General features: G+C 43.1%; 1 protein-coding gene across 5 annotated transcripts in view; it reads left to right on the forward strand.

Moving 5' to 3' along the window:
- DNMBP (dynamin binding protein) overlaps nt 1–18371 on the forward strand; it is a 120181-nt gene that overhangs the window by 43808 nt on the left and 58002 nt on the right. For all 5 annotated transcript variants that reach the window (XM_073552790.1, XM_073552788.1, XM_073552789.1 and 2 more), the window contains 3 exons: nt 8038–8184; nt 10349–10471; nt 10861–12816. In XM_073552790.1, the coding sequence (XP_073408891.1) occupies nt 8038–8184; nt 10349–10471; nt 10861–12816 (2226 nt within the window). The remainder of the gene's footprint in view (nt 1–8037; nt 8185–10348; nt 10472–10860; nt 12817–18371) is intronic.

Here is an 18371-nt window from a genome sequence, read left to right on the forward strand (position 1 = left end):
AAGAAGAATTGATGCCTTCGAAATGTGCTGGAGACGTATGTAACACATCAAACCAAACCGGTCACTCGATGTAAGGATCATCAAGCTGTGACTTGCCTACTTTGTACACTTTATACGAAGAGAGCAATCACTGGAGAAGGACATCATGGCCAGAAGAATAGAAGGAGCAAGGCGAAGAGACCAGCAACCTGATGGCTTGTTACTATCGAGATGATAGAATCCTAGAATGTTAGAGTTGGATGGGACCTCCTGGGTCATCATGTCCAACCCTCTGCTCAATGCCTGAGTCACTAAATCATCCCAGGCAGATGTCTGTCCAGCCTCTGTTTGAAGACTTACATTGAAGGAGAATTCACCACCTCTCGTGGCAGCCTGTTCCACTCATTGATCTCCCTCACGGTCACTGTGTTTTCTAATATCTAACCAGTATCTTCTCCCATTCAGTTTCATCCCTTTGCTTCTGTCTTTCCTTGTGCAAATCAGAATAAGGATGGTCCCTCTACACTGTGACAGTTAGATAATGGCGTAGAAGACCCTGGTGGACCCATCTAGGTTTGCACGACTTAAATTTTCCTTCAGAGCGTTCATCCTTCAGATCGGCATGGGTCGAGGTTGAGACGAAGCATAATTGGAAACTTCTGGGCTACAAAGCAAAATCTCTTCCAGGTCACCCCTCCCTCAACACCATTTTTAATACCTGTTTGGAGGGAACCTTGGTCCCCTTCAGGCTTCATGACCCAAATGCGATCGCTACACCTGCTATAGGGAACATCAGGTTTGGTAAAACCCGTTCAGCTCACTACCTTGTCTGAGCTCGGCTGTCTGTCCTCCGTATGTTTTTCATTTAGCGTCAGTCATTACATCTTGTCATCCAGCAGACTGCACCCCCCGAGGCCAGCTCATTATATCCATATGATGGCTAATAATTGTGCTCTTCACCCCCGGTGTCTATATTGGCCTGCGCTGTCCCTATTCTTCTGGATACATGTGTTCCTAATTGGATCACCCTTGAAAATGGTTTCTTGCAGTTCTCCAGCTATATCTAGGGGCGTCCATAAAGCAATGAGGGTGAACACGGGGCTCAGTCTGTCACAAGCCCCCGATTTTTGGGACATCTGGGTCCAGCGCTCATTCTCTCCCATCCCTTGAGAGCAAGGGGTCATCAGTCCGATCTGGTAACGATGTAGGGGGTTTTAGTGGAGTCTTGCCAATGTGTTTTGTGCAAACTTGGAGGAAAAAATCTATTTTTTTTTTTTTTTTTTTTTTTTTTTTTTTTTTTTTTGAAGGTACTGTTTTTGCAAACGTCTGCTGTGAGTCCAGAGTCCAGACAGCCTTCAGATGCCGCTGCTCATCTGGTGTTTCCCATTCTTGTGTTACTTATCGGGGATGTTAAGGTCGGCGGTGTGTAAATATTTCATACAGAGCAGATGGAGGCTCCATTTCTTATCTTTTAGTCATACAAATGGAAACTTAATATGATGATAGATTTGGTTATGAAGCCCGGCTGGATATGGAGAACTTCAGAGAAATTTTTGTTTTTAGTTAATTTTTTTTTTTTTTTTCTGCAATTGGGTTTTGTTAAAAAAAAAAAAAACTAACAAAATTCACTCTGTGCTTCACTGTCTATTGCTGGCTACAGAATGAGTAATAATCATTTTATTGATTTTCATAAATGAATGGTACATGTGAAAATAATATTGAAATAGAAAATGACAGTTGCTGCTCATAAATCTGTGGAGGAAGGAGTTGGAGACACATTTTGCAAGGTGACCTGAAACAGCTACATTTTCATTATGCTGTATGTGCCCCCCGCGCCTCCTGTGATGTAACTGCCCCGCAGTGATGTGCATATGCCACCTATGTGATGTGTATATACAGCAGTCTCTCGTCTCCTGTGTGATGTATATAGAGCAGTTTCATGTCTCCTATGTGATGTATATAGAGCAGCCTCTCGTCTCCTGTGTGATGTATATAGAGCAGTCTCATTTCTCCTATGTGATGTATATAGAGCAGTATCATTTTGTGATGTATATAGAGCAGTCTTGTGCCTATGTGATCTAAATACAGCAGTCTCGTGTCTCCTATGTGATGTATTATACAGCAGTCTCATTTCTCCTATGTGATTGTATATAGAGCAGTCACGTGTCTCCTATGTGATGTATATAGAGCAGTCTCATTTCTCCTATGTGATGTAAATACAGCAGTCACGTGTCTCCTATGTGATGTATATAGAGCAGTATCATTTCTCCTATGTGATGTATATAGAGCAGTCTCATTTCTCCTATGTGATGTATATAGAGCAGTCTCGTGTCTCTTATGTGATGTATTATACAGCAGTCTCATTTCTCCTATGTGATGTATACACTTTAGACCTCCCACTGCTTGAATTCTATAAATATAATGTGAGCAGTGATTTTCCACTGTGAGGACACCTGCAGTGTAATATACATCTGTGCTCAGAACTTACTGCTATGAGTTATTTAAAAAAAAAAAAAAAAAAATCGCAAAGAGTCTCCTACGCTCCAGAACCATGCAAATGTGTAAAAGCTGTTGCGAGTAGCAACATCATTAATGCCACCTAACTTAGTCTCGCCAAAGAGAAGCAGATCCGCCATCACATTAGGGGGGAGTAAATTAATTGTTTGACCAAATATAGCCGGGTATATTTCAAGTTGATTTTGTACGCCCCCCCCCCGAGTGATGGTCTTAATATCCAAATGACCGTTTGTATAAAAAACAGCAGGTAATGGAAAGGGAAAAAAGGGGATGTCAGCTCATCATGTGTTGAAGCACCTTGTCTGGCAGTGGTTCCTCGCGCAGATTGTAAAAGCAAGGACAATGGCATACCACGGATACCCTTGGAGGCACAACCGACGCGTTTCGACAGCTAGGATATATAACGGATAATAGAGAGAAATCTCATCTCAGGTGGAGCTTTCTGTAGATATGTTTCCAGCTTGTAGAGTCATTTATCAGCGCTCATTATGTGCTAGAAGTAACTGTGGGAAATTATGAATCAGGGAAATAAAAACCCAAAACTCGTCACATTGTAGTGATTCACTTTGAGAATGCGCGGGATTGGGCCACTGTGTAACATCTGCTGCAGGAGATATGGGAATTTCCTCGTCTGTGCTGGCTAAGGTGCAATTAGAGGAAATTGTAAAGTCCATGTGCAGTGAGGATGATTCTTACATTGGTGATGCAGTTCTTATGGAACTGTATAATTCCTCTGACAGTCCACAGAGAATAGAAATGATCTGCTACGGATTTATCAGAAATCTGCAAACCCGCTACAAGGTAATTGTTACCCCACCTCACATGGATCAGCAACTGGACACACAAGGATCAATTGATTGCCAGGGAACTTTGTTTTGAGAAGTTCAAGGGTCCTTGGATTTGGCTTTTGTTTGTTTATGCCACTTCAGTTTCCAGTCTTATTAACTGCTCAGTGTTTAGGTTGGAGCCCCGATTTCATCCATAGTTTCTTCTTCTGATCGTTCTCCAGGGGTCCGCACCTCCCAGCTGTGATACTGTTATGATGACCCATCCTCTCCCCACATCTGGGTCATTTCTAAACACACAGCTCAGTGCAATGCCTGCCACATGTGGTGGATCAGGCGGGCTGGCAGGAAAACGCGTTGGGTTGTCAGCTCAGTTCTTTGTCAGAAGGTTTAGATTGAGGACGTTTCCCAGATATTGTAAAAAAAAAAAAAAACGAGGTTTCAATTTAACAGATGAGTCATTAATTGTACAGCAAAACTTTAATGTAATGTTCCTAATGGGAATGATACAATGTCTAATATGTCAGAGATCTGTTTACGATTATATGGATTTTAATTACAAACATGGATTTTAATTGTAGGCAGTTATAATAGGACGGAGGCATGAAATTCCTTGTTCCTTTACCAGCTGGAGAAAGGCTGAGTATAATGTGGCACAATGACATTATATTTGCGTACTTTTTTTCCCAGGGGTCATTGCCTGTCTGTCTACCGCAACTTGGCACTATCCTCAAGGCGAAAGAGTACTTCCCCACCCTCCTAGACCTCCATCAGAGGTACCATTAGTCACCTTCTTCTGCAGATGTTGCTCTTCTCCTTTTAGCGTTCTGGTGTTCTAAGGCGTAACGTTTCTCATTGTGGAGAGTGACATGCCTGACGTGCCAATCTAAGGAGACTTAAAGGTCATGCCATGCTTCTTTGGGAAATTTAATGTGCAAATTGCCTCTTCAGAGAGGAAGAGGACTTGAACTCTAGCGTTGACTGTTGAAAGTAGCAATGCTAAAAGTCAATATTGACCCATTAACGAGCCTTAGGGTAAAAGCCAAACCAGAATCTAATTTTTCAAACACGTGTTTCAGGGTGTTGCCCCTCCTCAGTGCAAAGCAAGATATCTGATTTGTCTGTATGAAAGGCCTCTGACTGGGGTCTAGGGACAAAACTGTCTAAAGGGTCAAACATTGACTTTTAGGTTTGCTACCACCAATGTTCAACATTTTGCATCAAGATCATCACATTTATAAGCAGGAACAATATGGTAATGGTTGCAGAGCTTCTGTGGAAGTTATTGCATTGCTGATTCAGAAAAGCTACTGTCATGATCTTAGTGCAGGTTTTGGACCTGCACGTCAGGGGTTAATGGTTGTGGCCTCTCTTTGGATCAGGGAGGTCTTCTTATAGCCCTGAGTATAGCTCCAAACTATGTCAGTTATACTTTTACCCTTGGCTGAGTAGTTTGACCCTTGTGTGCTTGTGCCATGTGCCTGCTCTTTTTGATTCCCTGTTGCTGATCCGGTCCGTCCTCCCATCTCGGTTTGTGTCTAGTGATTCTGTACTGTTTGCTGTCTGCCTGGTACTTGACCTCTGCTTCGCTCTGACTGCCCACTTTGTCTGTCCCTCTTGTGCCTCGTCCGCACTCCACGGTTCTGACCTTTTGGCCTGCATCTGACTCCTCTTCTGTTATACTCCCTTTGGTACCGTTGCTGCCCTGTGTCCCTCCCTCGACTTGGCTGACCTTTTCCTACCGGCACTCTCCTCTGTCTCCCCGGTGAGTGTCGCGGCGGACTCCGCCCCTGTCCCGCCCCCTTTGGTCATGTGCCGCAGGTCCTGTGGCCCTGTGGGGTACGCTCACTCCTGGTAGCCTGCGTGGTGCAACCTCGGCCCCGCTCGTCTCAGGCTTAACCGGATCCGTGCTGTGTGCACATCACCGGTTAGTGCCCGTGACAGTTACCTAAAGTTATCCAAAGTTGGAGAGTCCACCTGTTAATTGCTCATTAATTCAGACAAATGTGAATTTTCTCCTTACAGCTTCTAAATCTGCATTGTATCCAAAGAAGTTTCTTGTGACTAGTATGGAAGGAGTTAAGTGAGGATTTCATTGATTGGGGTCTAGGTTATAAGACCCCCCCCCCATGAAGTCTCCTTTATTTAACCCTGCCATGTAATGTCAGCTCTTGTTGGCCGATAGAGCCGGAGAGAAAAATTAATCCTGCGCGCCCCCGCTTACTTCCTTCCTGAAATTCAGCTGATATCCCCGCTGTGTCTTACTGCACGTGATTTATTCTCACCTGCTGCTGTGTATAAGAATAGCATTCTGTATATATAGACGTATCTCTATAGGGTGGGATGTAATCTCCTGCCGCTTTATATATAAACCTGACGTCTGCTGTGGGGCCCCCTTACATTGACACCATTGGATGCCCTTGCCAGCCCATACACTAGTTGTAGCTGGACTTGTATTCCCCCGGAGCAGCTCAATGGATGTATTGTCTTGTAATGCAGACATCAAAGTATATACTGGCAATACTCCATGGGGAAAAATGTAGTATTCAGATTTGCCTCCTTCCTTCTGGGGAAGAGTTGGCAGATATCAATCAAACCAAAAGAGAGATGAGGCTTGTTTCAGGCTTCTTGCCTCTCATCAGTACAGAAAAGTGTGCTGAACCCTGATGAATATCTGTAGAGATAGGGATTATCTTCATTTTGTAGGAGGCACTGGTTTGGCCGATATTAGTGGTTTCTTCTTCCTAGCGGAGAGCTAATTTGCATAGGGGGTTAAAGCGATTGTCTGAAGTTGGTCATCCAGGAGTGCTCCACTCCTCTGCTTTCTTGATTGCCAGGGCGGTGAACTCCTGGTTGATTGACAGTTCAGATCAGAGGCATTGTTGTGGCACTGGCACGAACTGTGCGGTCTTCAAAGCTGCAAGCAGGGGAAGCATTTGCATCTGCAGAATGAGAGCAGCACAGGGGCAATGAAGATGGCTAGACACCACAATTCAGCGCCGCGCTTACAAGCTCTATCATAAACACTTTCTAAATGCTACGCTCTTTGCTTAACAGATTGGCCACTGTTGACAAGACTGCAGAGGTGGGTGATAACCTAGGCAATGCGCAGTATACAAAAAAAACCATTCCCTTCAGCAGAGAGGAAGTTTAATAAGAGCTCAGTTGGAAAATGGCTAGTTGTTACAAGAGCTTTGCAATTTTACCCATTTAAGAACTTGAGAATAACACTTTTAAACAGGTATTAAAAGGAGTTTGTTTCCAGAGGCAGGAAGGTATCCCATAACTAACATTTCCATATCGCACACATAAGCCGCCTGTATAATCCGTTCCATCGACAAGTCTGTGCCTCTCTGGGTGGAACACTGCTTTGTAAATCCAGCTGCTCCCATCATTACTAATAGCGGGAATATGGCCTGATGCTGCACTTGGCGGCGAGGCTCACAGTCATATACTGTCTATGATGAGGCCATCACTTTCATTCCTAGAAAACTACTTTATAAACTACGAAGCATTGTAGAACATTTATCGTTATTTGTTCTGTACTGGTTTTCATCCTGCGTGCCAATCACTGACAACATGCGGAGATAATCTGTGGAGATCGCTTCTGTTCCGTCAGTTGATGGGAGAATTGGAGTAGTAGTCTGCGTTGCTGTGCGTGGTCACCGCTCGGATTCTCCACGTGTCAGGCCGCCTTGCTGAGTTTACCTTTTGTGGCACTCCTGCTGAAAAAGGCAAACTCAGCAAGAAGGCCTGAAATTTGGAGAAAAATCACAGTGACCACGCACAGCAGTGCAAACTACTACTCCTATTCTCTCATTGTTCTACATGGCGGAATCTCCTGAACTGAGGGTACTGCAGCAGCTGTCATACCTTGATTCCTCAATGGTGGGTCAAACATCCTTAAAAGGTGAGCAATTCCTATACCTCTCACCTAGACCTATTTCTCTACTGGATTAGACCCTATGTCGCTTGGTGTCTCCCCCTCTTTCTAGTTATATCATTATCATCACTGGTAGGTTTTTACCTTTCTATTTTATAAAGCTTGGAGCCAGTTCATACGGGGTCTACCATCGACTTGTCTCAGTGTAGGACAAAGTAGGGACCCGGACCCCCGATTTCAGTACTGGGTCATTAATAGGGTTCTTGATTTGATAAAACATTGTTTATCTGCTGCAGCTCTGCTACTATTCACATTGATGAGGTCTGTGTAATACCACCCACCAGCTGTCAGTCAGTGCTATACACAAAGCGGTGACTGAAACCGTTCCGTAGCCATCCCTATGACCAAATGCTACCGGGAGGAATCAAGTTCATTTCCTCCTGGCAGCGGGGCTCTCAGTGCAGTGACCACACGGTGTCAAAGCATTATTTACCTGCAGATTAACAGCATTCCATCCACATCCAGGTACAACGCTCTGCTTCTTCCAGTAGCCCCCCCCCCCCATAGCAAATGAATGGAGCAGCAGTCGAGTATGTGCACTGCCACTCCATACTAACGGGGATAATAGAGCCCCCCTGCTAGGTGGTAGTTCCAGTAGTTGGCACCCACCAATCTACATGTTATCACCGATCTCGCAGATACATAACTTCTTTTCATTAGACAACCCCTTTAAGTGTATTACAGGCAGATTTTTCTTTTAAATCAGACAACTAGTGATTTTATTTTTGCGCCTCATCGCGTTGTTACTCGCAGCCTCTCTACTGTCCACAGTGATTCCATATCACGTATGATTGATCATTATTTTCCCTGCAGGGATGGAGGTCGGTTCGATGGTACGTGCAATGTTTGATTTTTGCCCCAGTGTGTCGGAGGAGCTGACGCTTTTTGCTGGAGATGTCATCGAAATTCTCAATGTAATAGATGAATTTTGGTTACTGGGGAATAAAGAAGGAATCACAGGTACATGTATTATATTTATTATGTTTATTATTTATTATATTTTTATTTTATTTTTTTCCCTTAATTTTGTCATTTGATTGTATTTTTGGACTAACACCACAGGTTTTCACTCTTGCTCTCTAGTTGCAGGTTATTTGAGAGTTAAACTATGTTGATTATTTTTTCTTGTTTCATTATAGGTCTTGTCTCAAAACTGTAAGTTAACCCTTAACCCCTAGGCTCAGTTTAGCCATTGTAGAGCCTTGATTCTTTGGATTGGTGGGGGGTCCCAGTAGTTAGACCCCCTGCAATAAGTAAGTTATTCTCTATATTATTGATACGGGATAACTTGCAATCTTGTTACAATCATTTTAAAGAACATAAAATTACTTTTTCCAATTTTCGCACTGAACTAAGCGGGAGAAGTATCATTGCAGTACCAATGCAGACCACCAGGTGCTGCTCTGAGACTTATTATTCTCATTTACTCCTAGCTTATTTCAGTTTTCTTTTCAGTAAAGAGCAAGAGTCCTGTATATATGCGGAAGCTAAAAAAATATTTTTTATTAAATACTCACAGCTGAGCGTCTGCTGTGTTTGGATCCTTTGTCTGCAATCCTCTGTGCACTGAATCCTGGCTGATACATTTTACCTGAGCTGACACAGTGTAACAAACCATCAGCACAGGAAATTGTTTATCTCAATAAGATTTAGACTGGATACAATTGTATCACTCTCTCATCCATGAGCAGGACTAGAGGTCTGTTTGGATTTTCAGATTCTGTGTGATACAATCTATAATATTAAGTTGCGCAACCTTTTAAGGTAGTATGATTAGGCTTTTATTTATATAAAACTGGCTTTATGGAGAGTGATGCCCTGATATGTTAGTATCCCCCCAAAAGGAATGTCAATAGTTTAACAATTATGATGCCAAATTGTGCCCATTGATAAGCCTTACCTAAATGCCCAAATAGCAATACTATGTAGTTGATCCAACAACACTAATATATAGTTAATAATCTTTAATAATAATAATCTTTATATAGCGCTAACATATTCCGCAGCGCTTTACGTTTTGCACACATTATCATCGCTGTCCCCGATGGGGCTCACAGTCTAGATTCCCTATCAGGATGTCTTTAGAATGTGGGAGGAAACCGGAGAACCCAGAGGAAACTCCCGCAAACACGGGAAGAAGATACCAATTCCTTGCAGATGTTGTCATTGGTGGGATTCAAACCCAGGACTCCAGCGCTGCAAGGGTGCAGTGCTATCCACTGAGCCACTGTGTTGCCCATATAGTTATCCAAATAACCCAACCATATGGCTGTCCAATAGCGCTACCATATGGCTGTCCAAATAACGCTACCATATGGCTGTCCAATAGCGCTACCATATGGCTGTTCAAATAACGCTACCATATGGCTGTTCAAATAACGCTACCATTTGGCTGTCCAAATAACGCTACCATTTGGCTGTCCAAATAACGCTACCATTTGGCTGTCCAAATAACGCTACCATTTGGCTGTCCAAATAACGCTACCATTTGGCTGTCCAAATAACGCTACCATTTGGCTGTCCAAATAACGCTACCATTTGGCTGTCCAAATAACGCTACCATTTGGCTGTCCAAATAACGCTACCATTTGGCTGTCCAAATAACGCTACCATTTGGCTGTCCAAATAACGCTACCATTTGGCTGTCCAAATAACGCTACCATTTGGCTGTCCAAATAACGCTACCATTTGGCTGTCCAAATAACGCTACCATTTGGCTGTCCAAATAACGCTACCATTTGGCTGTCCAAATAACGCTACCATTTGGCTGTCCAAATAACGCTACCATTTGGCTGTCCAAATAACGCTACCATTTGGCTGTCCACAAAACAACATATACAGTTCCAACATCCTATATACTGCAAAAACAACTGAATAGTGCACAAATAATCCCTAAATTCCAAAAATACAGTACTCGCATAATAGCATCCTAGAGTCACTAAATAGATCACCATACAGAAAATAACTACTAGCAGAGCTATACACTTTTTTGTGGCATTCCCATGCCTTGGATGCCAGGTGTTCCCTTTAGCATGGAAAGCGGTGTGACCTTACACAGGTTTCACCCCTTAACCCCGGATATGATTAATGTCGTTTTCTGAATGTGTAACTTCCATGTTCATAGGACAATTTCCTGTAAGTTTTGTGGAAGTGCTGACAATCCCGACCACGAAGCATGAAGAGAAGATGTACGTCAGTATTAGCGACTTTACCTCCCATGAGCCCGGAGCGCTCTGCCTCCAAAGAGGTAATGACTTTTTTTTTTTTTTTTTTCAATATGTTTACATTGTAACCTGACTTTGTGGCAATTGTTTTGCTATATTTTCAGTTTAATTTTTTTTCTTTATTTTATTATCGTTGAGTTCCAATGGTGAATAGATGCTACAGCATACAGTCTAGTCTCATATATATGTTCAGCGGTGGCCACAAACGCCATGTGCACTTAGCAACCCACTAGCGCTAGATCACGTCTTTAGATTGTGGACCAAGGACATGCATGCATCAAAATGTCCAATAGAGGGCGCTCTAATATATTCACCAAATATCTTATAACCAAGTATGATCTGTGATTCATGTAATATATTTACCTACTTTATGCTTATTTGTTTTTCTTTATGTATATTTTTCTGTTTCTAGGGGATCTGGTGGTGTTGGAGGGATCCTTGGCTTCTAGTTGGCTGCAAGGTAGAAACTGTTGGGGTGCAAGAGGGTTTTTTCCCCTATCATGTGTCCAAGAGTTCACCCTATCCTCTAGGAGCCGTCAGCTTTGCCAGAATGTGACTGTAGAACTCCCCAGTTATGCCATCGGCCAAGCGCAGGCAATATTGGGTCTTTCCGCACAACTTGAAGAGGAGTTAGATTTCCGGGAAGGAGACATCATTATAATAACCGGGATTCCAGAACCTGGATGGTTTGAGGGAGAACTTAATGGAAGAAGGGGAATTTTCCCTGAAGGGTTTGTGGAGTTGATGAATCCTTTAAGAGTTCCTGATATTGGAGTTCCTTCAGATGAAGAGAGAGAAGAGTTTGTTCGCGATAGGTCACCGGAAATAATCCATGAGAGGGACATGGGTAAAATTATAGAAGAAGAGGAACAAGAGGGGATGTTTGCTGTGGCCCTATATAGATTCCAAGCTATGGAGCAGAGAGAACTGGACTTTAATGTTGGAGACCGAATACGAATAATCGGGACGTTGGAGGATGGGTGGCTGGAGGGAGAGTTGTATGGGAATCGGGGAATTTTTCCTTATAGGTTTGTAAAAATGGAGACTAAAGAGAAAAATTCTCACGAGGAGCAACCAGTAGATACAGAAATTTCTATATCAAATCCACCTGTGGACTATCTTGACATGTCCTCTACCCATGAACCAGGAAGCGGGACAGATCCACATTATTGGGATGTCCATGTTGACAATCCACCACCATCGCACTCAAGTCAAGTAACTCAAGACACAATGCAAAGTGAAGAAACTTATATTAGTAGTCACAAAGAAATGAGAGAAAGCAACTATGAAACGATCAACAGCTCTTCTGCGAAGCCTCAACTACCTCCTCGGCCGCAGAGTAAGATATGTAGTCCTCCGGCATCACAAAGCCAAAGGCCTAAGGAACACAATAAGTTTACAGCACAGGTTGAAGGCAGAAGAGGTAGAACCAGTTTACCTAATGGAGCTCAAGAAAAATGGTCTTCCAAGAAGACGGCTGAGGATCATGTCAATGAAAGGTCAAAAAACAAAAACAGAAAACACAGCCTTCCGGTCGAAGATGTTGTTCATTGGGTGGAGGACCGTAGAAGAAAACCAAAGACTAGCTCCAAGGAAAAATGTGACTCCAGTTTGTGGACATCTGGGCGAGAAAGCCCAGCAAATGACAATACTGGGCTTGATTTAATTGACTTGGACTCTAAACTTACTGAACAGCTTTCTGAGTTTGAAAAGAGTCTCTCCAACCCACAAAAGAATGGTAGTAACAAAGTATCCCGCCATTTTTCAATATTGGATTACAACTCTGAAACAGACATTATCCGGGGATCGCCAACTTTGTCTAAGCAACAGAAATCACCTGTAAAATTTAAAGTTTTAAGACCTCCCCCACCACGTCCTAACCCTAGACCCCACTCTTCTTGTCAACATGATGTAGCTAAATCCAGTTCCACCTCTTATTTATCTCCAACTCGGAAACACCATAGAAATGAATATGTAGAAAGCACTCCTCCAACTCTTGCTCTTCGACCATCCAGACCTGCACCTCTGCCTCCAACCAATAGTCAGAGAAACACTCCATCTCCGAAACCACTTCCAAGGCAGGATGCCACACCCAGTGACATCTTTTTGCTCTCAGACATCCCAGATTCGATAGATGCCCCTGGTGACTTAGAACAGGCAGAGCGGGTTTCCCCCTGTCCATTTTTACTCTTGAAGATAGAAGACGTGGAGCGCGAACTTGAGGTCTACAGAAACACCCGTGAGGAGCTCTCTCAGATGCTCGAGGATGAAGACCAGGATGAGATGACGAGAGCCGAGACCATTGAGAATTTGGATTTTTGTGACTCCAACATTGAAAGCTTGAACTTGGAGCTACAGCAGCTGAAAGGTAAGATGTAACCTTGGTTTACTCTTCACTATGCATGCACCATAGATGGTGTTGGGTGATGATGCATTTTTGGTGATGACCTCATATTTCAAGGATGATAATTCTTCATGAAATCTTCTAAACATGGATGTTTTCTGTTGCGATATTCTCTCTTTCACCACCTTGGTCTTTTTCGGATTGGCATTTTGTACTCTTATTTCAAGGGGTTGTTCATGGTTTGAATAACATTTCTGCCTTCTTCCAAAAACAGTGTCACACGGTCCATAGGCTCCATCTAAGGGTACGTTCACACAAACGTATTTCCAGTCCTTGTATACACTTATCTACTAGTGCATATGCTGAAGAATAAAATGGCAGCATGGGTCTAGTCTGTTCCTATTTCGGACCGGACTAGCTCATGTAAATCGCCGCTTGTATGTGGACAGTTGAGCGCTCATTCGATGTTAGCTTAATATTGCAGAGCCGCTCCATGTGAAGGAATCTGAGCTGCAGTACCACACACAAGCTGTGCACTGGTGTGGCGCTGTTTTATTTAGAAGAAGGCAGAGGTGTTCTTCTAACCCACTGAATCCTCCTCATGAACCAATTTTACTGCACCCTAGGAATATGTGGTCTACGTGAGGTCTGATATCTGGCAAGGAACTGATATAGAATGGAGATGCATGTACAGTACATTGTTTGGTCAGTCGGTGACCACACGCACTGTGGGGTGCTGGCGTTGACCATGTTTTCAGTTACTTTGTGAATTGTATTAGTGGTTTTAGCGATGATGTGATATCTGGCTACTAGTATTGTGGTTGTACTGCCCAATATCTTGCAGTAGATGGAGATATATACTGTAGATTTACTGTGAAAAATCTGTTGGCGTAAATGCAAGTGAAATCAGTAAGTTTGGGAAACTTTTGTATGTGCTGTTATGTACATTAGAATCACATTTTTTTTTTATACCATAAAATTGAATTTGCTTTTGCAGCTCCTGCTTGACATTGAGTACCGTTGTCTAGTTTCAGCTACACTCATGTCTTTGGTGATTTCCGGACTGGTCGCGGCTCTCCTGACCTGAACTCGTATGAGGCTGCAGTGTTCAGGTCACGAGAGGAGTGGCCGGTCCAGACACGGACATGTGCCAGCATCCTTCTTCTCTGTTCACGTCACGCTGACACTACATTCTCTGTATAGCGTAGGAAAAGCTCCTGGAGAATACGCCAAACATACAGCATTCATTGGGTATGAGCACTGTCTATGGAGGGGGGGGAGAATAGGAATAATACGCTATCTGGCTCATGTGACATTCACCTAGGAATTAAGGATTGGGCATATCGAAATCCAACATGCCCAGTCCTTCTTTCTTCTGACTTGAATCTTGGAGAATTCAGGACACCCTCGTATTTATATAGATAGACAACAGAGTGAAATGCGGCAGGTCAGTGGTAGCCCTTTAATATTGTGTGTGGTTAATTCCATTTCTACCTCCAAGTTGTGTAACACCAGGTAATCCTGGAGCATGGCTCATACATCGCTCAACTACGAAACGTTCCCCACCAGTTCTGTTTCTTGGCCAGTTCTCCGTTTCCAGTGCCCAGCCCACTTGTTGGCCTCCTTTTCTATATCGGTCACACCCTGCAGCGCTATTGTTGCTGTGCTTGGCTCGCTGCACAATGTGACCCAGGCTTCCCCTCCTTAGGACCTCGCCATCCCCGCAGATGCGGAGAGATTATAAAGTGTGAACTGCAAACACAATGCTACCTGCAACGCTAGGGCACTCAGCTTTTCTAAGCTCCTGAGTGACAAATCTTCCTGGTCATATAATGCTATGAAAGACAAAATGTGACCAGATGTGGAGCTGTCTAGAACAATAAAAAGCAAAACTTTTTGTTCTCATGCTGGATTACCCCTTTTAAAGGACTTTTCCGAAAATCTAAATCTTTAATCAAAGTCTATGGGATTGATGGAGCTAAGTAAGTACAACAGTGGGAGGTCAGATGGTTATGGATGGGCAACAAGTCTTAATTTTGGGAATACCCCATTAAGTAAAATGAAAGTTAGTAATTACGTTATTGGTGGTCGTATGTCATCAAAAAGACCCCCAACTAGTATTCTTTCTTTATTGTGCTATGTACATAAAACGACATATGAAAGTAGTCAGTAGCCAAAGGAGACGGCTGTCATAATTCATTTTTAGAGGAGTTGTGAAAATTTCAAAAACTCTGCATTGGAACTGCCATATAGTGCGCAAGTAATGCAGAAACCAGATAACAATCCCAATCAATAAACCGGGTGACTTCTTAGAATTTTGGGCATCAAGGATGCAAGCTCCAGGTACCCAGGTGATCGTCCGCTGTGTTAGTGACAGGGGGTATGTGACCTGGTCACATCACCTAACAGGCTCGGACTGGCCCACTGGAGGACAGGAGAATCCTCCGGTGGAGCCCGACCCCCTCATATGTAATGCAGAGACCTAAGATGGAGTTATGTCGCTGTGATGTAAGAGTTGTGTAAGTGTGCGGCGCTTCAGCCTGGGGTGGCCGGTGTCATGACGGGTGTCGCTCCTGTTCCAGCTGTGGACGGAGGATGAGACACAGGTAAGTTATGTGCTTGGATGACTTCTCCCGCTGATGTTCCCGGGTCACGTCATGGCACTCTGCAGCCCGTCACTTGAGCATGCTTCCTCCTCTGTCATCTTATTGCAGCTCGTTTTTGTTACACATCGGAACACAATGTCGGGTACAGGGCGTTAGCGGCCAGATTCATGTTTATGGCATGTTTACATTAGTATCTATCATGTGCACAACACGCATGTAGTCGGCGTGATGATGCGTGTACCCTCACCATTAAATGATAGTCACCTCCGGGGCAACATTTTTTACCGTACTTTTTTAAATTCATGCATTTTGGACTAAAGATAAATTTTGGGATTGGGTTTCAATAAAAATTTAGCTTCTTTTCTCTTTTACAGGCTCCTTTCATTTCTTGCGCCAGAATGAGTAAACTTAGAATCCATAAGTGAGTGCGTTCAGTGATCTGTATTCATACATCGGCAAAGAGGAGTTTAGAAAAAGGCAGATAAAAAAAGTTAACTTCTTGACGGAACAAGCTCACTGATTGATATTCAGTTACCTCATTCTGTAGCCAACAATGGGCAGGAAAACGCAGACGCAAATGGTGCACAATTATTATTTTATTAAAACTCCATTGCAAAAAAAACAAAATAAAATTTTTAGCTCAAAATATCCAATATTAAGTAAAAAAAATAAATGTCCCCAAAAGTGTGTATATCCTGGAACATCTTTTGGAGCGTAGTTATAGAGCTGTGGAGCGGAGACTATGCTTATAGGCCCGTGGTTGCACACCTAGCATACTTTAGGGGTCTTGTGCCACTGATGACTCCATCCTAGCATATGCTATGTCCTTTCACGTTTGCCTTGCAACTCTCTGAACTTGGATTTTTCCTGAGCCTCTGTGCACACTCACTGTGTCCTTTAGACGTCTACGCAGCCGCCAAGTTTTCCCAGGTGAAGCGACATCCAGAAAACGATGGTCGTGCGGCAGCTTCTCCGGCAGCTTTGCTGTTCATCTTGCAGCATCTTTTACTCTATACTGTAAAGTATGGCGAGCGAGCAGCTTCTGTGTAGAAGCCGCCCAAAGAATGAGTACGTCACTTCTTTACTGCGCCGGGGTTTCTGAACTTTAAAGCGGCTAAAGGACAAGACCGAAAACCGAACATGTGCCCAGCAAAGCCATTTTGACATTGCTGTGCATTATGTTCAGTTCACATGATGCTTTTTCAGGTGCTTTCCGGACAGAATCCTCCTGAAAAAGACGTAGTGCGCATTCCCGTAGAGTGAGGATTTTTATGTAGCAAAATCTGAGCTGAAATACTCCAAATCCTTTTAAAAAAACTAACTTCGACTTTCCACTTAGTTTTTGCTCCGAAACGTAGCAATAAACCTCTAAGGACTTAGATCATAGAATGGTAGAGTTGGAGGGGACCTCCTGGGTCATCTGGTCCTACCCCCTGCTCAAAGCAGGATTCGCTAAATCATCCCAGTCAGATGTGTGTCCAGTCTCTGTTTGAAGACTTCTATTGAAGGAGAACTCACCACTTCTCGTGGCAGCTTGTTCCACTCATTGATCACTCTAATGTCAAAAAGTTTTTTCTAATATCTAATCTGTGTCTCCTCCCATTCATATGTCAGATATGGCATAAGAAAAATGCTTTTCTTCAAGAGTACACATCCATAACATTGATGGTACAGTCACATCCCCGATCAGGCTGAAGGACGGTCAATGGATGAAAACGGCGCACTCTTTATAAGAAATGAAAAGGGGCCATGATGCTCCGCTGCGTTTCTTCAGCTCCTTGGTCCCCGATCATGGAGGAAGTTTTCAGTTGTTTGAGACCCACCGATTACTGTAGAAAGTGGACGGCGTATTTTAGCAGTAGGTCATAAGTGCTCCATCAGTCATTAATTAGGGTTGCTTATATCAATATGTCTTGGAGGAAACTTAAAACAAGGAGGAACCCAAGTAAACACAAGAAGAATTTACAAACTCCATACAGATGTTGTCTTTGGTCGAATTCTAACCACTGAGCCGCGAAACTGCCTACAAGAAAGACCTGCATCTAAGAAAACCTCTGTGCTGCTACAATGTATCAGACGTATGCAAAAAATATATATAAAATCTAGGGCCAACAAATCCATATAATCAGTGGGCACAAATATGGAAAATCTGAGCATTTTCTATTTGTGTCTCTGCTCAGTCTTCTGCTCCTGGTCTTATGACATCCCACGTGTGCCAAAGTATCAAACCTTCTACTATACAAAAGAAAAATATTCACCCACAGAATCCCGCGCACACCTGCAAATATACAATGTAATTCAAAATATATATAATATATAGCAAATGTATGTAAAAGAAAAATAAGATGCACCCATAAGATATGGAGTGAGACCCTCGCGTATTTACACCATGACCTCAAATGCCAAGGTAAAACGGGTACAAAATGGCACAATAACGAAGCAGTAAAATAAAACACAACACAAATATTAAAAGCAGCACAATAATGTATCCAAATCCCAAAAATAATGGGTAAAGCGTCGTGAACCGATACTGCCAAGAGGGTGAGGAAATGCAGGGAAAGAGACCCCAAGTGTTACGCTGGTCGGTAGATTTTGGGGGAAACTTTCTTGATTGATTGGATAGAATAAATTCCCTGTATCTGAGCATATTCAGAAAGTGTCTGTTTTTTGCTTTTTTAACATGCTCCCTGCCTAGCCAGTTTTTATAAATGAACCACACCTTTTAATGAATTTTCCGCTCAGTACATTTTCGAGGCTTGGGCTGAGTTTTCACATCTCCTGGCTACATTTCTGTTCCATTTTCTTAGAGGTCATCTCCTCTTCTACATATTTTGGTCTTTCGTCCCTATTTGCATTTTTCCTTAGTCGTTTTTCTGCGTTCTTTCTATATTTGTTCATCTTTGCATCCAGACGCTCTTGGACTTATGCTGCTCTCTTCATTTCCCGTGTGTGGACGGTACGGGGCCGTATTCC

The sequence above is a fragment of the Dendrobates tinctorius genome, unplaced genomic scaffold (assembly GCF_039654945.1).
Source record: "Dendrobates tinctorius isolate UK_male_01 unplaced genomic scaffold, ASM3965494v1 ptg000196l, whole genome shotgun sequence".
Lineage (NCBI taxonomy): Eukaryota > Metazoa > Chordata > Amphibia > Anura > Dendrobatidae > Dendrobates > Dendrobates tinctorius.